At 40.2% G+C, this 27,148-nt stretch overlaps 2 protein-coding genes across 6 annotated transcripts in view; one reads left to right on the forward strand and one right to left on the reverse strand.

Annotated features, from left to right (window-relative positions):
• nhsl1b (NHS-like 1b) overlaps positions 1 to 19,197 on the forward strand; it is a 184,610-nt gene extending 165,413 nt beyond the window's left edge. For 3 of the 4 annotated variants that reach the window (XM_088938920.1, XM_088938937.1, XM_088938946.1), the window contains exons 4-8: positions 3,385 to 3,577; positions 5,541 to 5,672; positions 8,633 to 12,034; positions 13,427 to 13,553; positions 16,470 to 19,197. In XM_088938920.1, coding sequence (XP_088795046.1) covers positions 3,385 to 3,577; positions 5,541 to 5,672; positions 8,633 to 12,034; positions 13,427 to 13,553; positions 16,470 to 17,151 — 4,536 coding nt within the window. In that variant the 3' untranslated portion in view covers positions 17,152 to 19,197. The remainder of the gene's footprint in view (positions 1 to 3,384; positions 3,578 to 5,540; positions 5,673 to 8,632; positions 12,035 to 13,426; positions 13,554 to 16,469) is intronic. The other variant, XM_088938929.1, reaches the window with a different exon arrangement.
• Positions 19,198 to 20,040: 843 nt separating this feature from the next.
• Positions 20,041 to 26,595, reverse strand: hebp2 (heme binding protein 2). 2 transcript variants are annotated; one of them, XM_088938965.1, is made up of 5 exons: positions 26,522 to 26,595; positions 25,662 to 25,753; positions 24,410 to 24,545; positions 22,500 to 22,680; positions 20,041 to 20,493 (listed from the first exon to the last, which is right to left on the reverse strand). In XM_088938965.1, exons 2-5 carry the CDS (start codon positions 25,734 to 25,736, stop codon positions 20,298 to 20,300), a joined length of 588 nt encoding a protein of 195 aa, XP_088795091.1. In that variant the 5' UTR covers positions 25,737 to 25,753; positions 26,522 to 26,595; the 3' UTR covers positions 20,041 to 20,297. The 2 variants fall into 2 exon arrangements, with proteins under 2 accessions (XP_088795091.1, XP_088795083.1); XM_088938957.1 differs by lacking the exon at positions 26,522 to 26,595 and adding an exon at positions 26,248 to 26,286.
• Between the last annotated feature and the right edge of the window lie 553 nt (positions 26,596 to 27,148).

A 27,148-nucleotide genomic window follows, 5' to 3' on the forward strand; every position in this document is an offset into this window, starting at 1 on the left:
AGTGCCGAGAAGTACGATTCACTAGAGGTTTTATATGGGTTGTGGGCTAGATTGATGGACAAATTACTTTGTCCAAATATTTTTTCCTGCTTATTTTATCATTTTGGAAACCTATCATATATGTTCTGTATGAAATAAGAATATGATTTGGTTATGTACATGCATTATAAATTCATGTATATAGGGGGTATCTCAATACTGTGACTTGCATCTTGCATGATACCAATTCTGTTCTCTGTGTCAGCATGTGTTGTTTTTTTCTGTGTCATTGTCATGTGTCTTTGTTTTTTCTTCTTTGTCTTTTTCATTCAGCAGCCTAGTCTCTTAGGCTGCCTAAGTCAGTCTTGCCTTACTGTGTGCTGTGATTTGAGTCCCTGGAAACACAAGGTACCTGGTCTGAATAGGGTGTCCTTCTCCTTGTGACTGCGTATGCTCTGACGCTCTGCTGCTATTCCCAGCATCCCCTCACCGCGTCTGCTCAAAGACTTCCCCTTCTCCTCCCTCCCTATGCTAGAGCTTCCTATGACTTGTGTAATCCTAGGAACCTAGTTTGTTTAGCTTTTTTTTTCCACAAAGCTTTGGGGTGTTTTACAAACTCTTGGATGCTTTGTTTTTCTTTAACAAAGCATGCATTCATCTGAAGAGATTCCCTTCCAAAACATTTCTGTGGAAGTCCATAGCATTTCTTACTAGAACTTGTTGTAGGAGTAGTTTGATGGAGATTTCTGGAGAGAGTCCATATTTCAAACAATTGTGTCAATTTCCCCAGAAATGCTTCACTCAGGTAATATACTTCTCTTTTAGACCTGTATTTGGTTCTCAATCCTTCATTTAAACCCTTCTGCTGGTCTTAGAGCTCTAAGAAGTTTTTTTTGTATAGTGCTTCTTGTCTTTTGTGTTACTATCCATCTCTTTGCGCTATATTTTCATATTGCCTTCCCTGGTCATTGCATCATGGGGTCATTTTTGGTAGTATTGCGACAGCACTGTCCCTCAGGACTTGTTTGGCTTCTGTGACTCATAAAGTGTCGATGAGCTCTTTCACAGAAGCTGGATATGATTGCCAAACCAGTCAAAGCCACACTTATCTGTATCAGCAAGTGAACTATAGAGGGCCCGTCACACTCAGACCTGTAAACAACCTCCCAAGTCAATCAAAAAAAAACACAAAGCCTGATCAAAAACCAGAGAGCTGGTCTTAAATATCACAATTTATTTTTAAGACCTAAATGCACGAATTCCATGTTCCATAATTTTAATTTGAAAATCCTCTTTTTAAACGTATTGATTATTATTATGAGATTTTTTATACTTCATTTAATTTCTTCTGAAACTTGACTAGCATGTGGCTCACCCATTTAATAAATATGCATTTATTAAAGCATAGTTTTCAAATATTTCAAATAACACAAGTGAAAAAAAATCAGTGAACGATTCTTGCATATCAGAATAATCTAGCGCCTTCGGGGACTTTATTGGGTGTTTACATTATACATAGAGAGATTTTTCTTCTTGATTGAATTTGAAAACATTCAAGGCTGTAAATAAAAATAGCTGTTTTAATGTAATGTCTTACATTAAAAACCCATAAATGAACATGTTACAGTAGAAATAAATGATTAAACATCTGCTGTTCAGCTGTATGGCTCAATCAGTCTTCTTCAGATATAAACATGGTGGAATGTCCAAGTAAGAAAGTTTTGAAACCCTTCTCCTGGCATTGGGGCTGCTCACCAAAAAGGATCAGTCTCATTTTTTGACAGCTGTATGGTATTTACAGTTCCATTTTGTAAGACCGCCCCTGTCCTCGGATCACTGGCTCAGAGACCTGTTTTTTTTTCTGAAAGGTAGCGCTTTTACAAAACGGACAGCCTTTGTTCCGCTCTCCTCCCGAACAGCTGAGGCCTGCCACACTGCAGGCCACAGCTATGATATTAATAGAGCCTGACAGGATCTACCAGTTCAAAGGAAAGTAGGTTAGCAGGGCCCTGATGGCACCAGCACTGGAAGCACGAGACGGCAGTTTGTCGGCTATTTTTTGTTGACATTGTCGCCTCTGTCCTAACAACAAATGATGAGAAGCCACAGCCTGTCGTTATTACAGTATTTTCTGAGACTGAGACACCACTTTACAACTCTATCGGTTCAGCTCTTTTATTATACGTAAGTCTCATTTCTATGCATTTCAAACTATCTGCTTGTTGCCTGGATAAGTAGCTGTAGCTTTAGTCTTAGGAACATACTAAAACAGGTTAGTAAAAATAGTTCAGTAACATGCTGGTAGACACAGTGCTAGTTTAATCCTGCACTAGCATGGTGGTATGTGCAGTGGAACAGACAAAAAAGTTACACTGAGTACATTAGATATCTGAAGTATTCCTAGGTGTGGGATTTTTTTAATAAAGCAAATAGCATAGCACATTGCTAGGTGTCTACATTTGAGTAGTTCTTTATATATAAAATAATACAGAGGGACTGTAAACTGATGGAGTACTGCATTTGATTTTTGAAGTTTACAATGCCAGTTTAAATGCTAGTTCTTTTTTGATAATCATTTGGTAATGTGAAAATCTGAATCAACAGATTCATCAACCTTCTCAGTTTTGAAGGGGGGTTTGTGTCTCCTGTGTTTTAATTAGTCAATTTTCTCTCGTTGTGTATCATCTCATTAGATGTGTTGGAAATGCCCAGTGTGTAAAGTGGATGTTTTTTCTCTTGGCTGACATTTAAATTATTTTGTTGTTTTTTTCCTTGCGTAACCTAGATGTTATGCAGATCTAGTAAGACTGCTTAGCCTGATATAGTTGTAGGATAAAGGTGACATTTCCAGTATCATTAGCATAATCATTATCTACGGAAGCATTTTTTCCCATTCTAAATATAATTAGATTGTGCGTGTGAGAATTTGATTACTGCAATTACTGCCTTCCTAATCAGCCAAGGTTAAATTATCTTTTTTTTCTTTAAATTCTATTACACATATAAGCATCTGTTTAAAAGAGTGACAGTATTGGAATTGCTGAAGGTTAATGCAATAGTCTTAAAGTCAAAGTCTTACAGTATAACTATAACAAGATGCACAGTCTCCCAGGTGAGACAACCTGTAAGTGACAGTACAAAGTTAATTTGTCTCAGAGATAGCACATGGAGGTTGCAGTCAGAGCATCAGCAAAGATGTTTAAGAGGAAAGCTAGTTAAAATGCAGTTAGTGTTAAAACAAAGTGCCCAAGCCAGGAAAGCTATGCCACAAAGCCATGGTATAGCTGAATCTGTTCATACAATGGTCTGCATGTTGTGCTACGGCAGTCTTTGGAGATTTTGCTCCTCTCCTTTGTTCTCTGTAGTCCTCTGTCATTAAAATACTTTTTTCTGTGGTGGTTTCAGTCCACAGTTTCTTCCACTGAAGAAGAGAAACTCATTTATTCCATGAGGCCCAAGACGCCACTGCTGGGAGACGTGTCAGACATCGATATCAAGACCAACTGGACCAAGTCTCTTCCGCTGCCCACCCCGGAAGAGAAGATGCGCCAGCAAGCCCAGGCAGTACAGGCAGACGTCATCCCCATCAACGTTACAGGTAGGCCTCTAGGCCGACTGGGTGCAACACAGACCTCAGCTCTCCAGCCGCTGTAAATGTGCTAATGTACCATCTGAGGCACTGGTGTCAGTCCCATTCCTGCTGTTTAAATGAGAATTGTGGATGGGTTTCAGGTGTTATTTGGAAAGTTTAAAAAAAAATAGGTTTTGGAAAATATTTCAAAACTTTCTGTTGAATGCAGTACCTGATTTCATTTAGTGTAGAATTACTGAAATTACATTCTGTCAGAATCTGTAGAATTGTCGAGTTATACTGTCTTAATTCGTTGATTCTTATTGTCTCCTCCACACACAATGGAACAAATGAAATGCTTCCCACTTGATTTTTGACAGTACTATTCATGATAACACATTTTACATTGGTTTGAGCACTTCATGTTTTACACCTGTGTCCAGATGTTCCAGATTGTGGCGTAAAAAGGGTTTCTGTTTCAGTTGGTAACTGTAAAAAAAAAATTCAGCATAATTTTATACTTTCAAGAATTATTTTTTTTGTAGGATTCCTTAAACACTGTATTTAACACTGTGTTAAAAAAATCACATCTCAAATCAGGTGCTGTAATCTTACCGGTGCCTCCACACCCAAATATAAATGATTGTAGATTCTTATAGAATCTGGGAAAGGTATTTCTTTTTCATTCAATTTAAGGGGCTCATCAGCAATTGTATTACATTAGTATTTGCATTACACTGGAAACACAGGTTTCTTTTATGTCTGTATGCTGCATATTTATGTGTGATATATAATATTTCTATTTAATATTGTATATACAACAAGTGTATATACAATACCCACAAGGTTGTACAGAGCCTCTGTTCGACTCATAAATGGACTAGCCAGTGTCCATACCAGAGTCAAGGTTTGGTGTGAGATCCAGTTCTTATACGTTTTCAACGCTCAAGGGCTATTTTTTGACAGAATCTTTAAATACAATGCAATCTCCTGTTTCTTTCAAATTAAATCTCTTTTTTTGTTGGCTGTATACCCTTGCACAAATATGTTTGCATTTAAAGTTTTCCAATTAGGTTATCTCAAGCTCATTGTGAATCCTGAATACTTGAGACATATTATAGGCCGAAATGTTAAATGTGGTTGTAAGACTGTAACTACTTTGTTTACTTGACTAACCATTAAAAAGAGGGCAAAAGTACAGTGTTAGTAACGGTCAAAATAGACAAGATCTTACTACCTAATGTTCCTAACCCTGGTACAGTAAGAATTGCAGTTAGTATTGATTTTTTTGTTCTGTGCTGCAGGTTGTTTTTCTTCATTAAGTAGAAATGGACCAATTCTGGGATAGATTTTTCTCTGGGGGTGTTAGAAAGCTCACATCTTATTCATGAGCAAGCCTCCAGACTGAACTTTAGTTTCAGTGATGGAATTCAAATCCCCTTAGCATCTCAGTTTGATCTGTTTCACATAACCAGCAGGAGATAAATGATCAAATCTTGGGAGTTTCAGTACAGTCTCCTTTCCCTGCAGTTGCACTCTGACATTTGCTGTTGTTCCTTATTGCATTAAGTTGCCCTGAGGCTTTGAAATACCAGTCCTTTGAATTCATGAACCAGATCCGTAAGGGACCACTGGATCTACACACATCCTTCACCTGGGATACATCATTCTGTCATTCTTATAAACTAACAGAAAATACAGGCCTGGCATACAGCCTTTTGAGGTTATATCCAAGACATTCATTAAAGACAAACAAAATTCCATAAGATTTATTTATCATGATCAATATTGGACATACAAATTGTAGAGCCTAAGACATCATGTGTGACACCTCCAACTCCTGAGTCTGTTTGCCAGCCTTGTACAGTTAGAACATTGTTTTATGTGTTTTATTAATGTATCGATACTTGCCACATCTAGTTAAAGGTGCATGAGAGTCGCATGCTTGACATTAACCATTGGTTTGCTTGCTCTTGCCGCCTTGCATCAGGAGAAACCTTTGACCGCCAGGCCAGCATCCGGCGGTCATTAGTTAACACTGACACTGTGGTAAGACGGCCGAAGAAAGTCAAAAGGAGAAAGACAATTACAGGGGTCCCTGACAACATCCAAAAGGAACTAGGTATGGCTCATCAGTACTGTATTCCTTCCCTTCACCTTCATTAGCTGCCTTGCGCTGGACACTGCTACACTTATCATATCCATTCCAATACAGTCTGATGGCCACCATTGGAGTTCACAAGGGGTTTAGACTAGACAGTTCCCTGACAACAACATTAAGAGATTAAGGGTACAAATCTATCACAAGGCTACATTAGTTTAGAAAAAAAAACAGTTTAATATTTCATTTAAAAGTCATGGAAGGATTCTTTATGACCTGTTCCAATCAATTTCATTGAAACATCTTAGGGCTGAAGAATGCTAAAGTTCTGTTCTATTGTCTTGAGTTCAGCCTTTTTGGTTCAGATCGAGCCTTTGGCACTTGCCAGCAGTAGTGAAGAGTTTCTGCTGGTCAGTGCACTTTCATGTGTCATAGTGTGCGAACAGGCCAGTAGTTCAGTAATGCAGGAATAAGAGGCTGTAAGTGTAATTCCTGCATGTCTTGTAGGCTAGTAGTTGAAGCAATACAGAGAAAAAAAATGTCTTATGTTCATACAGTGAGAAATATACAATAGATCAGAATTCAAATTTAAATTCCTAAAATTTTCAGAGATGATAAAAATCCCTGCCTTCACTGCACTTCAAACAAAATATAGTGGCTGTCTGTAAAAGAAATAGGTCTATGAGCTGGGACTTATAAAGCCCAGCAGAATTTTGCATTTATAGTGGATCCCTGTCTTTTCTTACATCCCATTTACTTCATTCCCTCATTAATCACCTTAAGATGATTATTTTATGTATTTGTAATGTTTTTTTGTTTAGTTTGTTTGTGATGTAGTCTAATCCATAGTAATATGTGGAAAAACCATAATACTCATTGCATGCCATAGAACGTTATGTAATCTGTCATTTAACATCTATGTAATCCCTGATTTTCATTGGGACATCATGTCATATTTCCTTAATCACCTAACATTTAAGACCTTTGTATTAATACTTAAATTCAGTGGACCGGGGGTGAGGATCTCAGCACGAATTGCTCATCAGGATGTGGGTTAATATGGGTGTTTCACGAGCTGGTGTTAGGTATCAGTGCTGCAAAACAAGCCTCAAACCACAGCTGTTCCTAAGCCCTGGCTGTGCTCTCTTGTACTGACCTCACATGTGCACTTTCCGTAGTGAGTAATAGGCGTGAAAATTACTTTTTAATTGGAGATTTTGGAGGTGCCCTGCCTCTCTCTGTTTTTTCCAGATCTGTCCAGGATGTTTTTTTGGGTTTGTTTTGTTTTTGTCAGCTGTTGTTGTGACAGGCTTACTCTCCCACATGACCTCTAACCTCCCTGTCCCTCCTCCACCCGGACTGGGAAAGGACTAGAAAAACACAAGGTTCAGTGGTTTTGGGAAAGAATCTTGACCCAAAAACTGAAGAGATGTTCTAAATCTTTTTGAAAGATGAGTCCTATCTAAAGAGCAGGTTGCTATGACAGAAGAAAAAATACAAAGACTAGGCCTTTATCAGCAGTCTTGTTGCTATTATCTTAAAACTTTACTAAACATATTAGTCATCCATGTTGAGAAACAAAAAAAAGAGATATCTTATTTTTTATTTCTCAACTAATTTGGAATCATCATTTGTTCCTTTACATTTCGGATCACAGCAATGACTCCTATACCATAAAGGGAGAGCAAACTACTTTGGCCTTCATCTTTTAGCATGCACACAATCTCTGCAGCCACCTGCCGGAGGGATAGCATTGATTGGGAAAGAGGCAAGTCCCTCTCTGAGGGCACTGCAAGTCTGCAAGGTTACACTGGTGTTTCTCTGGGAGCCGAGAGAGAGGCAGACTCAGCTCAGTCTGAACGTCGGCTGTGCTGAGATGCTCATGAGCCACCAAGTAGGGAATCTCAGACAGTTGTTGACTAGTGACATCTAGATCACAGAGCTCAACCTGGGGATGATTTTAGCATCTTTACCTACTGAGTGTGTCATTGTGCCAACCTGATGTTTAAGTTATAGGAGAAAAACATGGTAGGAATTGTCCGTACCCCTGTTTTCAGATCACAACAATCTCAACTAAACTGCAGAGAAAATCAGATAGCTTTTCACTTTACAGCTAATTAATCAGATGGATTTGAAATTAGAGGCCATCCAGAACATCTCCGTTACGGTGGATGTGCTGCTACACAAGAAGAAACCCTACGTGGCACATGCTATCAATGACAACATCGAAGATCTCAACCACAGACATCAAATAAATTACATTCTGTTGTATGATGTGGTGTCATGTTTTATTGTATTTAGGAAAATGAACTGTCAATTTACGTTTTAAAGTTCCATTAAATAATAATTTTAAAGCTAAGCATTTACATAATGAAAGGTTTGATGTGTTTTAGTTTCAGTGAGGATCTTCTTGACTCAGACATTGTAAACCTTACAGTGGCTGAAGACTGATACCATGATCTGCAATATGCCACACAGGATAAAACCTTTAAATCTTTTTTCATCTAATTCAGTAATTAGCAGTAGGAAATATCTTACCTGTAATGAGAATAGTAGCATGTACTCCTGAACTAAAATCCTAATTAGTAGCCATGGTCTTTTTCGACTAATGTAATGTCTATGAAAGGACAATTTGCAATGAGTCATGTGGGAGTGGATCTTTTGAGTTTTATAAACCAGCTGGCATTCTTGACATTGCTGTTACAGCTGCCCATTCCACAGCCTGAAGAACAATCAATGTGCTGAGATCAGGGGAAACAGAGTAGAAGGAAGGAGTTTTGAAACTGAGCGTGACTGGAATCTATTGCACGATTATTACCCTTGGTCCTGTTTTAATTAAGCATCCCAGAGGTTGGAAACACTTCACAAGGGCAACAGCAAATCAAAATAATTAGCCTGCTCTAATGCAGATGGGCTTTATTTGACTTACAGACTCCTTTCATTTTTTTAAGCTGGCTATCTTGCTTTTTGTTGTTTTACAGCAGGGAAGGCAAATGGTGATTTTCGAGGTCACTCTATGTACATCCCTGGTCAGTACTCGACTCTGGGGAGAATAGGCAGTGGACACTCTTCAATGCGCAGGTCTGAGACAAGGGACTCCAGCTGCCAGACAGAAGAGATTAAAATAGTGCCGCCGTCAGTGAGAAGGATCCGAGCACAGAAGGGGCAGGGCATTGCGGCTCAGATGGCCCAGTTCTCCAACTCTTCAGGGAGCATTTCTTCTGTCACTGATAGCGCAGGAGTGATATTTGTCCCACAGGTGAATGGGGACAATCGTTTCCACAGCTTGCCAAGGCAAGGAGCCCGAGTATCACTGCAGACGATGGAGCAGTCCTACAGCATGGCCCACAAGCCTGACAGCATGTCTTCGAGCACCTTGCCACGGCAGATCAGCAAACTGCAAGCCGATGAAACAGTGGTCCATCTCCGGAACACTCCCAAGACAGGAACGCTCCCCAGGCCCAAGTCCCAGGAAGTGAGAAGCTTCCAAAGCGAAACAGTCACGAGTGCTGCCTGCGTGGTATCTCCTCATGCCACTTACTCCACCACGGTCATCCCCAATGCCACGCTTCCATCGTCGGCAGAGGTCATCACAATTCACACCACCCAGAACTCATCTCAGCTGAACAACCAGATAAGGTCAATGTCTTCGTACTCTGACAGACCTCTCAGTGCAGCCGGTGTCAACAGCGAAGTAGCTTTGAAGGATGATCAGCAGTTCTCCTTTACCCCAGCAACGACCCCATCCCGCTGTGATTCAGCCGTATCCCTTAACACTGGCAACAATACGGAAACGGAGTCCCAGTGCAGCACTTTAGATGGAAGGAAAGACTGCGGTGCCAAGGATACCAGGAGTGAATCCAGCTATTCAGACAACAGCTTCCGAAGCAGGAGCACAGTTCCAGCAGATCAGTGGATATATGACACACCAGAGAATGTCATGCCCAAGAGGTCCCTCACATCTAGCTGCTCTACACCAGTCAATCACATCTACAGCAGCCTGGAGAGGAGTCCCAGTAAAACGGACACAAGCTCCTTGTACTCCATGGACAATGATGGTTATTACACCTCCATGCACCTGGACTCGGGGATCAAGTCCAGAAGTCACAATGGCATCAATGGTATGAGACACAGCATGTATGAGTGCAGAGATCATCAGAGTCAGGAGGACAGGCTCAGCCTTCACAGCGAGAAATCCCTGTCACGTAGCATCTCTTTGAAGAAGGCAAAGAAGCCCCCTCTTCCTCCTGCCAGGACGGATTCCCTGAGACGCAAGCCAGGTAAGAAGTCTCACCCCAATGGGCCGGTCCTGAATGAATCCTTGATCGCCACGCTACAGCAGTCCTTGCAGCTCAGCTTGAAGAGCAAGAGTGGCTCCTCCCCATCACAAAGCCCTTCCAGTGATTATGACGACCCTTGGGTGCTTCGATCCCGCAGTCAGAGCACAGTCAGTGCCAGCAGCAGCAGTGTGTCGGCCATGGGCGTCAATGTGTATTCCATCTGCACTGTCACCCCTTCCCACAGCGACACGAGCAGTGTCAGATCAGAGTATGTTGAGCCCTGGTGCTATTACGTGGACAACAGTTCACAACAGAGTGAGCAGCTCAAATCTTCCGCCACTCCCTTTACCGATGCTGGTGCAGCTCCAGTGGATTGCAGCAATCTCCCCAATGGGTCACAAGCTTCATTACCACATGCTCAAGACCCCTCTGTCAAACCAAAGTCGGCCTCCTCTCCTGATAAGGTGCACAGAGTGACGTCTCCATCGAGTGGCTACTCCAGCCAGTCCAACACCCCTACCGCCGGCACTCCTGTTCCTGCCTTCCTGAGGTCCATGTCTCCAGCTGGTGGGAAGTCCAAGCCAAAAGTGCCTGAGAGAAAGTCCTCCCTGCTGTCCTCTGTGTCAATTTCATCTTCCTCTACATCTTTGTCGTCGAACACATCTGACACAGTAAAATACCCTGCCGGTCCCAACCCACCTCCATTGCTCCAGTCTGTTCTCCCTGTGGCTCCACCTCTGCCTTCTGATTCCAGTCCCGTGGCACTGCCTCATGCTTCCCCTCCCCCTCCCCCCCCTCCTCCTCTTCCTCCAAACAGTTTCATATCCACCAGCGCAACACAAGAACATTTCCCTCCTCCACCAGCTCCTCAACTGCCAGCAACTCCCATTACATCATCTGCATCAAAGATCCTGTCCCCTAAGAACCCTTCTCCTCCTTTCCCTCCCCCTCCTCCTCCAGATATCATGTTAGACTGTGTCAGTGTTACTCAAAGTCCACCCCATCATCCTCCTTTGCCTGTCTCCACTCCTCCCCCACCTCCAGCCCCACCTTTGCCTGTCATGACCCCACCTCCACCTCCACCTTTACCTGTCATGACCCCACCTCCACCTCCACCTTTACTTGTCATGGCCCCGCCTCCAGCCCCACCTTTACTTGCTATGACCCCACCTCCAGCACCACCACTAAGCCTGAAGGGCCTTAAAGATGCTATAAAACCTGCATCATCTCCTAGCATTGACAACACATTCACAGGGAGTAAGAGATCTGTTTCCAATCCTCCGGGAGAACCTGGAAAATCTGTGATGCCACTGATCACTCCTAAAGCCCTTCAAATGGTGCAGCTGAGGTCCATCAAGAAGCCAGGAAAATCCAATGCTGAAACAATCGACACTACCAACACTCAGGAAACACAGGAATTTACTGATTACCACAAGCCCTTAACACCAGAGAAGCCTATAAAGCAACAACATCCTGTTTTGCTACAGCAGATGTGCTTAAGCTCCAGCTTGGATGGTTTTCAGAAGCCTCCAGCACCTGTTAAAAAATCGCAATTGTGTTCCTCTGATGACTCTGTGTTCACACAGCTGGACAAAGCTTCAATCACTGGTCAAACAGACAAATCAGCAATACAAAATGAGAAACTCGTTAGCTCAGGGTCCACAGATGAGCCTTTGCCTGCAGTGGTAGATTACCAAACCCAGAGTCAGTCTGAGACAATGGAAACGCCACCGTTGCAGGGTAGTGCCACCAAGCAGAAACCACCTGTCTTCTCAAAGAAACCCAAACTGACTCTCATTATGTCTCCATACAAGCCACAGCCAGCCTCAGAAGAAGAGAATTTGCACTCTTTGGAGGCAGATGTGGCACAGGTACTGAGCCCACAAAATGGAGTTTCTGTTACTACTGACCCTCTCAAACTGTCAGATGATGAAGATGACAATACAACTATGAGCTGCACTCCGGGAGCCCAGACCACACAGAGTGATGAGGCCCCTGATAACCAGCAGGAAGAGCAGACCATTTCAGATGACAAGAACAATTCAGATGGAGATGGAACCAGCAGCACAACAGGGTCTATAAGTTCCAAAGATGAAGAAAATGGTGAGTGATGAAATGTAGAAATCATTTGAAATGTCTGCCTCTTCAATGTATGGGTATGCATACTGTATATACTAGCAACTTCATGCTCAAGTCACTACAACCTTGAACATATATTGGAAGTAGATCGGGGTGCTTCTTTAATATCCCTTTCTTTGATCTAATTTAGCTGTAATGCTGGTGAGCCTTACCAAGGCCAAAGCAGCTATCCGTTGCTAAGTTTGACTTTATACATGCAAAAGCCAGAATTGGAAATAATAAGACTGTTTTGTCTCCTAAGCATTGGAATTCAACAAGAGCTATTTAATATTCATATCCATAATTCATAGCGACTGCAAGCTCTTAAAGTAAAAAGCACCATAGCCCTGGAGGCAGCTGCTTGTAAAATACATTATATATATTCACAAATGCATGCCGTTTCCTTTCACAATAAATATATGATATTGTACTTTTATAAAATGTATTTATAAATGTGTGGGATTGGGCTGATTCATACAAATTTTTTTAAATGATTGCCACTCCAAACTCTATACATCTGTATGCTTTTTTGCATATTGTTAAACATTTTTTATACTATGAAAAGCAGGGACATTTTTTCTGTGTGAAAGAGCAATCTTTTCTGTCAGCACTGAAAACTAACTCTGACAGGGCTCAGAGTTGTGCAGAACGCAGTGCTTCATTTCTTAGTTTCATTCATAAGCATGAGTCTGCCGGCTTCGTGGTGGTGTTGTAAGAATGTGGGGAGGCTGATAGTATTCCACCTTCCCTGTAGGCTGGACTAAACCATTGCACAGTGACCAGCATTTACACGCCTGCATCATTCTGTTTTCTGTCCCTCACCAGACAGATCCTTCTAGCTTTGTCTTCCTCTTCTGGTGGCTCTTCAGCCTTTGTACAGAGCCATTCTTGAACAAAAGGAATGGAATCGTCCCACAATGGAGTCAGTCAGCAACCCAGCACCTCCCCCCTTTTCCTGCAGGCAGTCCTGCAGTCCTTTTACAGGGTCTTTCCTAGGCTGTATGTGTCCCTTCAGCTCCCCGTTTCAGCACTCTGCCCCACCACCTCCTTCCTCCAGGGGGGTTTTACTGTGAGCTCTATCTGCTGCAAGTTTCTGAGAGACCCTCTCCCTCCCTGTGATTGGGCAGTGTTCCCTGGAGAAGGACAGGGAAGGGGGTGGAAATCAGATAACCTACAGCAGCTGAGACAGCCCAAGTGCAGATGTTAAAAAGAGGGATAAAGCAGTTGGAAATTAAGAAAAGAAAATTGGAGATGAGGAGTTTCCTTATCACTGAAGGCTTTCTGGTCAGCAGATATGTTGCCATTTATCGCCTGATAGAGTTTTAACATCTGTTGCTTTTTTTAATTATCCCTCTGTATATGATTTCTGTTTCTCAGGTGAGGTCTTCGACTCTGACACTGCGAACTCCTCGCCCCCGCCCGCCTCCCGCAGGGAAGTGCTGGATGACATGGTGACGCCAACGAGACCGAGGACAACGGAGGATCTGTTTGCGGCCATTCACAGGTAGCTCCTGCCTTTCAGGATGAGCCTTTTCCATTCTCCCTATGACCCCAAGTAATAGCCTGGACCTGATACATTCGTTGTCCATCCGTCTTAATGGCTCTATGCGTGTTCATTTTTTCTAAACTTTTTTAAAAAGAGAATGGGGGCAGATTCTCTTTTCATTAACTGCATGTTCTCTCAATAAGTGAAGCAGAGAGCATTATATGTTATTCGTTAATACAAAATAACCTCCTTTGCCTATCATTTTCTTATTAGTATATACCTGTATGCATTTAAGCATAAGTAAATACAGGAAGACAAGTTGACCCTGACCGTTCTAACTATATATCACCCTGGAATGATATATACAGTAGTAAGAATATTTCTCTTTCAGTGCTTCCTCTTTTTGATGGGATTTCCTTTCAGTCACCCAGAGGGCCTTATAGCTTTGCTCTTCTAGATAACCCATTCACTCTGACAAAAGGCATGTGGTGGCCCTTCAAACAAGGGTAGCTTACTGCCTACAGCAGATGGAAATGCTAGAGATATTGCTACATACAGTCTCCATTCTGTTGTAGATTGCTCTGCATCTTGTTCATGCGCTGCGAGCTGAAAGTAAAGCAGCTATGGCATCATGTGGTCAATTGTCTTAAACCAAAGAAATCTGGAGAACATGTTTTGAGAAACATTCTCTATTTCTGAAGCTACAACAGCAAATGCCTCCAGTGGTTCTTTCTAGTATAGCTCCCCTTTGTATATCAGTATGTCTAAAGCTTAAATAGGAACGACAGGTGTTCGTTTACAGAAGTGAGCTTTATATATTATCACATCAGTTTCTGATATTTCAAATAACAAACTGCACACTAAGTTTGCAATGTAGTGAATTTTCAGACTATCTCATACACAGACATATACAAATCCAGATTCCTGCCCTAAATTGGGCGGTGCAGTGACTCTGTGGCTAAGGATCTGCGCCTGTGGCTGGAAGGTTGCCGGTTGACCCTGCACTCTGACCCAAAGCTTCTCTCCCTGTCTGTGTGTCTGTGTGTCTCATGGAGAGCAAGTTGGGGTATGCGAATAGTCAAATTCCTAATACAAGAAATTGTATATGGCCAATAATGTGATCTTATAATTTTCCAGAATTGTCAAAGGTCCTGCATTTGTAAAATGACACTGTCTTGGGCGTTTGTCTGTCTTCACAAATGTCTGTGTTGTATTTTTTCCAACATCCTGTTGACTGTATCATGTTTCTCTCTTTGTCTGTCATTTTTAAGCGTCACTGTTTCTTTCCCTTTTGTCTCATTTTCTGTCATTGCTTGCTTTTTTTTCCTCCTCTTGTCTGGGTGCAGTTTGGGCGACAGACTGAATGCTAATGCATCATGGCAGGCGTGGCTCAGACTGGCAAGTAACCTTGTAACTGGCTGGTTCTGTTACCCAGTACTAGACTAGGGCAGGATAGGTGCTATGTAACAGGCTCCTTCTTTCAGTGTGGTAGTCCTATCCTAACATACTTAGCCAAGGCTTTCATGCAAAGAATATCAAGTCTCTTTATATTTTGAAGACTCTGTTGCCACCTGGTGGAGAAAAAAACACTAAATAAGCAGATTTTCTGTATTTTTCAAACACTGTACTTACGTTTCTTAAATATGTCCTATATATGTAAATATTGCCCTATAAATTTCCAGCAAGGCACGAGGGTCCAATCTGCTGAGTTTAACTTTTAAGACATTATTTTAAAATTTCAGTTGTTAACTTTTCCATCAATCAATTACAATGCTTACCTTACCTTCATATATGAACAGTATGGTGTAATAGGACTATGGGACATATACCAGTTCCATAAGATAGCTGTTTGTAATAAATTAACAAATTTTTAATAGAATAAAACTTAAAACAGTAATTATTTTAGTAAAAACAACCCCAAAATAAACGTGCATCTAAATCATTATTATTTTAGTTGGTATACTGTAAATGTTGGCAACAGAGTTGAACCAGCACTTCAGTGTTAACATGTTAGTATGCTAACAGATTTTCAGCAGATTCTTGAGGCTCTTAAATGTAGGTTGTTGTTGCTTCATTTGTGCCATTTGCTGTTTGGTAAAATTGGGGAAATTGTTAGGACTTTAGAATGGCATTAGAAGGGTAGTGTCGAACCCATATTAACAATGTTTAATGAAATGTGTTTCCCAATTTCTGAAGGCAACTGTTTAGGTTTTTAAAAGTATATTTTTAACTAGAGGTAGTGTTTGTGCACAAAATAAAAGGTAAATTAGTTTTGTAGTTTTGTAAAAAAAATTTACAGATACAGATACAGTACAAGTATAAAATAATAACTTCCAGTTGCTGTGTCACTATTATCAACTCCAGTAACAAAAATTCATGTAGCATAGGGGGTCCTAAAGGGCAAACTAAAAAGCAAAATCTGTTCCACTGCCAGGCTTTGATGTAAACAGCTCCCTGATAATGAAGTTGAACTAAAGTTGCTCTTGTTTTATACAAGTTCAAGTAAGGAGCTGCATCAGCATGCATAGGCTGCAAAGGAACAGGTAAAGATTTATTCCATGCTGGAAAAAAAAGGGACAGTGTTTCAGCTCTGGATGTGTGTCTCTTTTCTCTTCAGCATTGAATAAACATTTACCTGTTCCTTGCTGTATACAGCTCGCCTTCATAATGTCACATGCCCATTTCTCAGTTTTGCTCTTGAATGTCTACTTGTTCCTTTGTATTCTACATCCTTTGTAACCCTACAATCACTAATTGCCAATTTGTATTCCTGCTAAGAAATGGTGACATGTGGAAGAACAACTGTAATTAGCAATCAAGGACATAATTTAGCAAATATCTTGCCTTAACAAAATGATAGAAGAATGTGTCTCCTTGCTAAACCCCAGTCCCGAATGGTGCTGAAAGTTGTATCTGTGTTGTTCCTCACTCCAGATCCAAAAGGAAAGTTCTGGGCAGGAAGGAGTCTGAGGAGGAGCGGGTGCGAAGCCACTCCCCATCCCCCCCGGTCACCCCCACCGGGGGGGCACCAGGCCTGGCCTCTCTCGCCCGGCCGACCGGCTCTATCCAGCGCAGTGTGCGCAAGACGGCCACCAGCAGCGACAGCTTCAAAGCCCTCCTCCTGAAGAAGGGCAGCCGCTCCGAGACCAGCTTCCGCATGTCTGCCACAGAAATGCTGAAGAGCACCGACCCCCGCTTCCAGAGAACCCGCTCCGAGTCTTCCCCGGAGACCCCCGACAGCCCCGGCTCCTGCAGCTCCCCCGGCCGGGGCAGGAGAGCCCAGGAGGAATGGGCCAGGAGTGAAGGCTTGCTGCCCAGACTCTCATCCTCCTCCTTCTTGGGCATGAAGTATGGCCGCTCCCGCACCCCCCCCTCTGCCGCCAGCAGCAAGTACAACGCCCGTAGCCGCCTCCTCAGCAGCCCCATGACTGTCATCTGCGAGAAGGAGGGCGAGCAGGCTGAGGCAGCCGACGTCAACTGGGATGGCACGCTTGAGGACCAGGCGCTGGAGGACGGAATGGCAAATAACGGAGATCCCAGCCCTGTTTCTGAAACGGACTCGGCCAGCAAGCCTCAGGACTCCGACGGGACTTTATGTGAAGAAGGGAACAGTTAAGCAGGACAGGCCCGTGAACCAGGGTCTTGTAATAACCTACAGCCAAGTCTCACAAGGATGAACCTGCTCTCCCAGTAGCGACACTCCACCTGACCAAGGACTGCTTCACAGGGTTCTGGAGTTTGTTTGAAAGGAGGAGACGTCTGAAGTGAACTTGCTGAGGTGCTCAGCTCTGAAGTGAGGCTATTTTCCGTAGCTGTTTTAACACCTGTATTTCAAGAAGAGGTAGCGGCCTTCCCCGAGCCAATGTAGCTGCAAGTTTTCCCATTCTGTTCTTCTCTTTGGTGGGTTCAAGGGTCTTGTAGGAATCCTCCAGTTTTTAAGAAATTGCTTTTAAAAACACAATGACAGAAAGAAAGAGTGCTCACAGGGAAAAAATAGAGAAGTAACTAGTGTTTTGGGGGGTTGATCTTTTGATGCTGGAATGGTGCTACTAGTTAGAAAAGATGACTGCAGACTAACTAGTATTCTAGCAGAGAATGTGCAACAGTGCAAAAAAGTGAAGGATTATACTAACAGTTTCATGTGTTGTTTTTCTTAAAAACGTGTTTCTTTTAATTAATGCATTTTTGAATATAATAAGGGATAAAGTAAACCAGCCTTACATTTTTACACTTTAGTTTCCTATTACACTCCACTAGGTGGAATCTGATTCTTTGTAAACAGATACTAATTTTTTCATAAACTGTTTTTGACAAAATGTTCTTCCACGTTGCCCACATATGTAGATATTTTTCTTTTGTTTTGTTAAGAGCAATACCAAGGGTACAGTTTCTAAGACTTGGTCTTTTTCCATACTGATATTAAAAAAAAAAAACGCAGTCAAAAAGTGCTCAAAAAGACGGCTGAGAAGCACATGGGATTTTCACAAGAACAGAAAGCACTGCCAAGAAAATAAATGATTATGGTTTATAAGTCTTTTAAAGTTTTTAGTTTGTAGATTTGCACTACAGTTAATTTTATTGTTCTTTTTTAAATTATAGGAATCTATTAATAAAACTGTTAGTATGATTTACTAATTGGAATGAAGAATGGATTTGAAAGAAAAAGAAAAATTACTTGAAAGTTAACAGCCCTGTTAACATTTGTTAATGTTTTGGTTACCAAAGAGTTCATCTTAGCCTTCAGTATTTACTTGTCAGGGCATAGTTTATCTGTGAAATTTTGATGTTAGACTAAATGTTATAAGGCTGTTTTGCAAAGCTACACTTAAAAGTGCTACTGAATACTACATCTTATAACTTTTAACACCAACCAGATTTTTCTTAACATTGGCTTAAGATCCTATGTCCTTTGCTTTCTCATTGTTAGAAGTTGTGCATAGAATTTTATGAAATATCTACATATTAATACTATTTTTTTATTGTGAAAGTAGATCATACATTTCTTATAATAGTGTAGTAAGAGAGATTTTTTTTCTGGAGAATGCCAAGATGCTGTGTGTTGGTTCCCCAGTGTGATGTGACAAAAAGTGATAGTTCAGCCTGTCATTAGCTGGACATTTAAAAAAAATTAATTCCAGGAATAAAGCATGCAAATGGCATTGGACCTTAAGTATCAAATAAGGAAACAAAGCTGTTGGTGTTAATATTTGAAGTTGTATGATAAAATGGTGAGTAGCGTTTTAGGAGACCTGTAAAAGCAAGACTAATTTTAACAACTCCACTGTTCATTGTTTTTTTTATTTTTCCTGTGACTGATTTTCTCTTCTGAGCAGTTTTATATTCTTTGTAAATAGAAAATTGTAAAAGTAACTTTTGACTTCTTTATACTTCACAGGATTTGTACATTTTTAGAGCCTTTTTTTTAAAGAGGGGGATAAACGTTTTGTAGACTATTTATTTCAGAGTAGTGAAAGGATTGTTGTGACTTATTTTCCCATCTGCAGTCCTGTTGCTTTATTTTGAGAAGTTTTGTCAATTCTGAGGTTTTTAAAGTTACCATGTGTCTAAAAAGGTGGAGCACCAGATCCTGTAGTTAACAAGCTTCCAATCAAACCAGGCTGCTATGTTTGTCAGTCTCTGTAATAAAGCTTGTGTTATTAAATGTCCAGTCTGAGTCACTACAATCAAGTAGTCCATAACAAGACATTTGGCCCACCTGTATACACTGACTTTGATGATTGAATAAATTGTGAGAAAATGAAAAAGTCAATGTCAAACTAAGTGAAAAAGAGTTCCAGGTATCTGTGGACTCCTGTTACTAATGACATCTCTTCCTGAACAGTTCATGCCACCTTCTATAACACATTTAAAGCTGTTTTGTTTTTCTGCTAACAGCAGGCTATTCTGGTTTGAAGCCAAGTGAAGGCAACATTACTTTTTTTTCCATAAGCACAACATGCATTTTTGAGATCATTACATGAATAGTGGTTTGAAGACTTCTTTAACATAAATTGGGGATACTCAAAACTATAAAGATGCTGCCCTCCTCTCCCAGTCCATCAATACTTAAACAGCATTTGGGGACATGTTGCTGAAGTGGGTATAATGACATAGCATAACAAAAGGACTTTAAACTACCAATAGTGAGACAAGTAAAGTGCAGGGATTTGCTGAACCTTCCCTGTCTCAGTCCCTGCTTAGTGTACCAGCAGGATCTTATCCAGTATTCTTACGAGAAGGAAACGAGGTGCAACACACTACAGTTTAAAACTTGCACACTGCAAAAATTCTCCCCTTACTGTTTATCCACATAAGGCTGAGAAAAATAACGTTATAATATTCCCTAAAAGTCATAATCTGATCAAGATACTCAGGTCCTTTCCATCATTAAAATTTTCTTACAGAAAAGTTAATAAATTAATAAACATAAGGTAAATAAGACTACAAGATATGTATTAAAGGTGCTTTTTCATTAATAAAGGTTGTGCTTTAAATTAATAAAGACTTTAAATGCTCTTCATTTTTATTTCAGATTAAAAAAAAGTAACAAAACCATATTTACACTTGAAAAAATTAGTTAAAGTAATCATACTTAAGGTTAGCAGTCGGCATATCTTATGCAAACATCACACTTGTACAAGGCCAAATGGTTTCATAAGCAAAGCAAAATGTTAACACCAGTCACTTATAAGATGACAGGAGATCTTGGTTACCATTAGTAATAAATAAGGGCATACCCACTATGGCATTTTAATCAGACTTTCAAGCGTTAGTGTCTTCGTCAGTCTTCTTCTTGAGCCACACCTCATTACGTCTGTTCACCAGTTTGAAAGGACTGTCGTAACCAGCAGTGTAATACTCCTTATCAACAAACTGATGGCCGTCCCTTCTCAGACTCTCAGACAGCTTCAGCAGCTCCTCCCGGCTCTTCTGTTCATTTGAAAACCCCCCATACGTCCTGAGATGGAATCAACAAAAAAATGCAGGCTAAGAATATTAGACATCTGTGCAGTGCAATCTCAAATCCTTCTGATTAAGACTAGGTCAGAGGTCTCCTCCCCAATGTCTGATGATATTCTGAGGGTGATTGCACAAACCTGTGTTTTAAATACGTGGTAAGGAAATATCGCGGATCTTTACTGTTAGAATAACCAAACTACTTCCATGTACAGAACCAGATCATCAAAGCAATATGTCTAAAGAGAAATAGTTTAGTTAATAGTTATTCTCCATGCCATTTCTAAATTAAATCTTAGAAACAATAAAGCATTATCAAGGTACTGAAATCAGAGATCCATTGTTGTAGTTCACACACTGCCTTGGAGGAAGAGAGGAGGACACTTATTTAGTTCTTGGTACAAATGTAAAACGGCTTGCTCATTAAATATTTTACTTGGGTGTGAAGAAGGAAATGATTTATGTTTCAGGATAGAGGGAGGGGGGTGGGGGTGTAGACAGAAGTGTGTGTTGGGGCCTGGTCTTTATTTCTCTATGTCCCACCCAGATGACATATTCAATGAGCTGCAAGCCTTATCAGAACAGACCAAACACATGTCTTGCATTAAACAGGCATCAACATACATAAGGAGTACATTGCTGAACCAGCTACATATCCTGAATTCTACTGAAGTCGTATTTTCACATTTTTACAGTACAGTACACATAAAGGGTTTTCAATACATACAGTACTGAGCCTAACACTTATGGTAATCCTATGGATTAGTGAAACAATTCAATGTGTTTTTACTGTACACAAAATTACTTTATCATCGATTAAACTTTAGGGAAAAAATAATAGCACAGACATATAATTAATTGTTGCATTTTATAGGGGGTTGATACGGTTTGTAGCAATTTAGGCATGACCTACAGTACATTGTGTGTTTTGTTTTCCCACAGGATCTACAAGCATTGAGAAGAAATAAAATGTGTTTTTCAGGGTTCTAGCTCTCATACATTATTTGTACTGAAGACTCCGTTCAAGAAAGAAAAGTTAATGATGCTAAGTGAGGCAGTAATTTTTATTGGAACATCCCTAGTTGAAACACTGTGTATATTAAGTTATGACCCTAATGCCTATGACAAAGCTAGGCATTGCAGACATGACACAATCAAATGCACTCCTAAGCAAAATTACAATATGTGTATGCACAGTATTATTATATGGTATGTATAACATTATGTGTATATACGGTATTGTTTTGTTGTACTGTTATTATAGGATTAAACATAGTCATAAAATGAATGTAATATTTAATAGCACACATATTAACTGAAGAGAGTTCAGGTGGGTAGCTGCGTCAGCATGCGTAGGCTGCAAAGGAACACACCTGAAGAAGGCTCCACAGTCGAAATGTTGTGTTTTCTTTCTTCTCTTTTCAGTATGGAAAAAACCTATTACTTGTTTAATTGAAGAGAGGCAATTTGTACAAGCGTGTATCTTTGCGTTTCATCTACTCTCCACAAAACTTAAAGATATTGAGGGAATGATATAAACATTTCCTCTCTGCCGAGTTAGAATAGTTGATTTCACATGTGCAACTTCTTCGTGTGTTCCAGTATTTGTTCTTTTTCTTTCACAATGATATTCACGTGGGTGAATGTGGGTAACATCGGTTAACTTGCAATCCCCGATAACGAATCGTCCTTTTCATACCTACCTGTATTTAATATATCTATTTTTGTTTCTAGCATGATCATTTAACACTGCTTCTTCACTGCACCAGAATCACTTTTTACATCATATTTGCACTTGCTGGCCATAATTCAAGTAAATTCACAAGAAAAAATAAAATCATAAGCTACAAAGAGTGCACCACCTTTTACAGTTCAGGCCGAGTGTGTACAGAGTGTGAGCTAAGTGCGTCACCAGAGTGACCTGTCTTATATTTACAAAGTGTCAATGAAACTGGCCTCTTCATTAAAACATCGTAATATATTTCCCTTCCCAAACAATTCCTTTACCTGACGAACACGGTAAACTCCTTCCTGGTTTCAATGAACACTTGTGGGTCAGATGGCTTGGGGGGGTCAACCTGATGCTCTTGAGGTATGTAGAAGGAAGTGGTGAAGGTGGTCTCACAGAAAGGTCCTGCTCCAGGGTCCACCAAGCACGTCACAGGGGCCGTCATTTCTATCTTGATCTCTGGCACAAGCAACACAACAGGCTGTTATCCCATTGGAGTTTCTTCACACAGACTACAGAAAACTAGACCGATTGGCCTTACATTTCAATCCCACTGGTACACCTTTTGGTTTACGAAAGAATACCTTTGTAAGCACAACCCAGAACGAGGACGGACTCGAAGGTGGCTGAGGGCAGTCACTGCTGGCAGACATGTATGTAGTGACCTCTGTTGCACTTTCTTTAGTCTACACAGTAGTGATGCGCAGGTTGGCTTTTTTTTTGACCCGCCCCCCCCACCCGCGGTTGTGAGAAAGGATCCCACACCCACCCGACTCTATCTAAAATCTTTTTTTTTTAACCTGAGTCCGCCCAACCCGCAAGTAAACCCGCACTCGGCCACGGGTGTGAGTCAACCTATTCTCTAATTTTAACTTTTCCTTCAATTTGTATTGAGAAAGCAGCCATTATCCTAAGGAAAGAATAAAATTCTTTATATTATCACATAAAAAAAGGCACATTTAAGGCGGACAATTTGGATCATTCAGTTATAATGTACAGTATACAGTAAAATGTAGACTGCAAACTCAGGAGCAGAACAGCAATCCACTCAAACAGAACATGAAGTGTACAGTAGTTCCAATATTTTTCCATAGAGTCAAGGAAATCAGGACAATGCAAGACCAAACTCTACTAAGACTTTAAAGGCACAACTTTAATGAAACAATGCTTTGCGTCTGCAAGCCTTTTTTCCTGTTTGAAGTCCAACTTGGCAATGTCATCAACAGGAGGCAACTGTGACCAGCCAGCCTTCACCAGCTGGCTTAAGCTGCACAGGGAGGCAGAGCAGTAAAAATCCCACGGCAATCTCTCCAGAAACTGACCAGGTCTATTCAAGGACTGGGTTCATCCTCAGGGAAGCCATACCAGATACTACAGTAAATGTGTAATGTTTTCCTTTTGACAGTGTCTCATTTTAAACAGAAAACCTATCATTTTGATCTGTATTTTCAGGAACATTTGATGTGACTATGTTTATCAATATCTAAAACATTTGACTACATCCATTAGACCTTGGTGCATTGGTGCAGTATAAGGTATAATAAGCAAAAAAGTATTAAATATTTTCCAATGTAACTGATTTTCCCCCAAAATGATTATTTCTTATTGACCAACTACATAGTACCATACATCAAGCTTTCATGTTATCATTTCAATAGTGAACCAGTAAAAATCAGCCTTCTCCTAGTCCATTCTGTATATCTAATTTACTGAAAACAACCTCAAGTGTAATAGCATACCACCCCTGTATGAAGCAGAAGAGTCTTCTCATAAATATGTGACCAGATTTATATTAAATGAAAAATGATTTGAAGTTAACAGCAAAATAATTAAAATTTGTTTTTTGTTCTTTTCAAGAAATAAAAAAGTTTTAGAGTAAACTGAGGCTAATCTTAAGCAATAGCACAAAGAAATTGTATCTCTTATTACTCATTAACCAATTATATCTGAATTATGGTTTCCCATAATATAATTAGATCCTTGGCAATAGTTAAAATAAAAGGCTATTCATTCAGCATCAATATAAATTTTGAGGCATGACTATAAAGCTTTGAGAAAGTAATATTTTAACCAGAAAATCCTATATTCCTCTTTTTAGAAAAAAACGACAGTAGTCTACCTAATTTCATCTGTACTCTCTTTCATATTCCAATCGTGGAACAGACACAAAAAGCAGATGTTTACTCACTTTTTTCATTATTCCCCTGAATATAATTAAACAGTCGCATGAATCCTGTGTTAATGGCTGAATCATACTGCATTCCACTCCCAGAAGTACTTGCCCACTTTGTTGTTTCATAGGTTCGTATTTCATAATCTTGAGCCTAGAAGAAAGAGACAGCATAACAGCTTTTCTAAATAACACAGCTCCTACGAAGAGAAAATGAGAGAATGAGAGAAGGCTTTCTGGCTCATTTTGATGGTTTAGTTGTGAGAAGCTGTTCCATACCAAAATCACAGTTGTTCTTTAAGGATTCCAGCTTCACCTGCTAAAAACTTGCTTCAGATACCCATAACGCTTTTTTGTAATGTATCACCTGTTAAATTTCACATGTGCCACCGTGCTTTTCATGGTTAAAGGAGTCCCTTCTGCAGACCTCTTAGGATTTCTAATACTTAAGTCAAATCCCAAGTCAATTTGAAGCCACTTACGAAATCCCAAACACTCATAATGATTTAGAGTGGCTAAATTACACCATATGACTTGACATTAATCAGGGAAGACTGTTGTTTTAATAGAGGAAAGTCTAATCTATTAAGCAAGTAGGCAGGACCCTCATGCAGACTGAGGAGTGACCAAAGGACAGCTGCCAAAGTGGAGATGAGGTGGAGGTGGGACACAAAAGACAAATGTGAAGCAAAGAAGGGACTTACATACATAGTTTTTTAAATGGAGAAAATGACATCAAGAACAAATACAATTTAGGACAGCTGAGGCCAAAGCCACAGCCAATATAACTTGGGTATGTTATATCTCCTGAGCTTTCCTTGTCAACAAATTTTCTTGGCAAACTTACCATTACACACAAGTTGCGCGTGTTCATTTTTTTACTAGAAACTCTGCAGTGACTTATGTCAAAGTGCAGAAACTGGGGTAAATCTGCATTTTTTTGTAGGGCTGGGTTTACAAATCACAAATTTATCTAGCTCTGAAATATACATCTAGTCACGTCAACTTACTGGCAGTAGCCAATTATGTGAAAGAAACCCAAGGAAGCGACTCATGTGAAAGAATACCGCCTGCCAAGAAAGTTGCATTATAAGTATTTTGCAACAATATAATTTTTTGAAAGGGACAAGAAATGACCCTTCCCTGAAACAGAGAAAACAAAACAAAGGAGCCAAAGTTGACAGACTTGCTACATTTGAAGAAAAACAATAATGAACTGAAATGTTGTACACATAAAGCAGTCATTGCAAAGCTCAGTTAATACACTCACCTTAGACTCAACAGGTTTCCATGGGGGTAACTGCAGACCAGTAGAAAACAAAGCTTGTTGAAATGTCTTCAGCATCCTGGTGCTTCGGTTGACTACAGGTGCAGCATAGAGCATAACATTACACAATTAGCTCCCTAGGCGAAAGCATAATCAAATAATATCCACAGTACTGTAAACCATGTTAAACGCGGTTTATACTATTCTAAAAATGTACCATACTATAGGACCATGGCTATTTTTAACAATTATCGTTACCATAGCAAACAATGCTAATATAGTGAATTGGCGTTTTGAAAACAGCGTTTTATAAATAAAAACCCCCACAATATTTCCGAGGACATTGGTAATCCTTAAAAGGTTTAAACGGTGAAGTAAACCAAAATCTAATTAAAGCCTTCTCTATTAAATCAATCCAAATATCACAACAGCACCGACTTGTAGCAATAGAGTTCAGCACTATGGAAGATTTAATAAAAAAGTTACTACTGTCATTGCTATTATCATATTATCATAGCATCATAATAACCGTGGTGTACAAATATTAGCTGTCGCCAAAAGTATAGAAAGCAATAACACAGGTACTGACCTAACAAGACTAGTGTATAAGAAATCAGGACAACTGTTAGCTTTTTATAATCGAAAGTCAATTGAGCAACGTAAAAACTTACTTAACCTAGCGTGATGGTAACGCCTACAAGAGTGTTAAATAACTCAGTGACTCTAGGTTGCATAAGATTCAATTTTGTAAACAGAAAAGCAGCCAGTCAGGTTGTTTTGTTCTGATGGCACTGACGTAACGCAAAATCTCGTATAAAATGTCAGGTATTATATTAGAAGTTAAAATGGAATTGGTAATTTACCGTTCAAAAATCCAAAGCACAGGTCAAGCGCACTGCGTTTGTTCAGACGCACATGTGACAGCCAGGAAGACACACCACACCGCCCGGCCCCTCAACGACTATAGGACAGTGTCATAAAGACGTCAAATTTCCATTGGTTATCTGTGGGTGTAGTTCATTTTGATTGCTTGTTGAATTTCTGTTACAAAACAGAGCTGGAAAACGGTGCTTCTTTATACAACAGGTGCTGGAAGGGCGACATGATGTAACTCAGCTCCATACATAATTGCAGACCGGCCGATAATGTTGTCAGATTAATTTCATACACGTTAATGTAAAAAAGATAAGCATATTTAGGTATGTTAAATAACCTGCTAATTGTATTGCGTAAAGATTCAGCTTTATAAAATAATGTCTCACTTTCACTAGTCACCTACAGGACTACAACTTTTCTAAAACTATACAGTATATATAGATAACCACGTGTGAGTGTTTAAAATATAAACACAAGTTTCCAGCTACTTGTGTATTTTGTGGTTCGTCAAATCTGAAACAGCAGATATCTAAAACTAAAGGTTTTCACTAGTTAAAACTACTTTTACACTTGCAATATCATAAGATCATTTTCTCAGACATTAGCATCACAAC

The sequence above is a fragment of the Atractosteus spatula genome, chromosome 2 (assembly GCF_055471065.1).
Source record: "Atractosteus spatula isolate fAtrSpa1 chromosome 2, fAtrSpa1.hap1, whole genome shotgun sequence".
Classification (NCBI taxonomy): domain Eukaryota; kingdom Metazoa; phylum Chordata; class Actinopteri; order Semionotiformes; family Lepisosteidae; genus Atractosteus; species Atractosteus spatula.

What these genes read in the sequence shown, in the direction of transcription:
- hebp2 (XM_088938965.1), bottom strand. Translation starts at nt 25,736, where the DNA reads ATGCTGAAGACATTTCAACAAGCTTTGTTTTCTACTGGTCTGCAGTTA. An exon ending in TCAGGGGAATAATGAAAAAA is followed by an intron (nt 22,681 to 24,409) that starts GTGAGTAAACAT and finishes TGCTTGTGCCAG; the next exon opens with AGATCAAGATAGAAATGACG. An exon ending in GAGTTTACCGTGTTCGTCAG is followed by an intron (nt 20,494 to 22,499) that starts GTAAAGGAATTG and finishes ATTCCATCTCAG; the next exon opens with GACGTATGGGGGGTTTTCAA.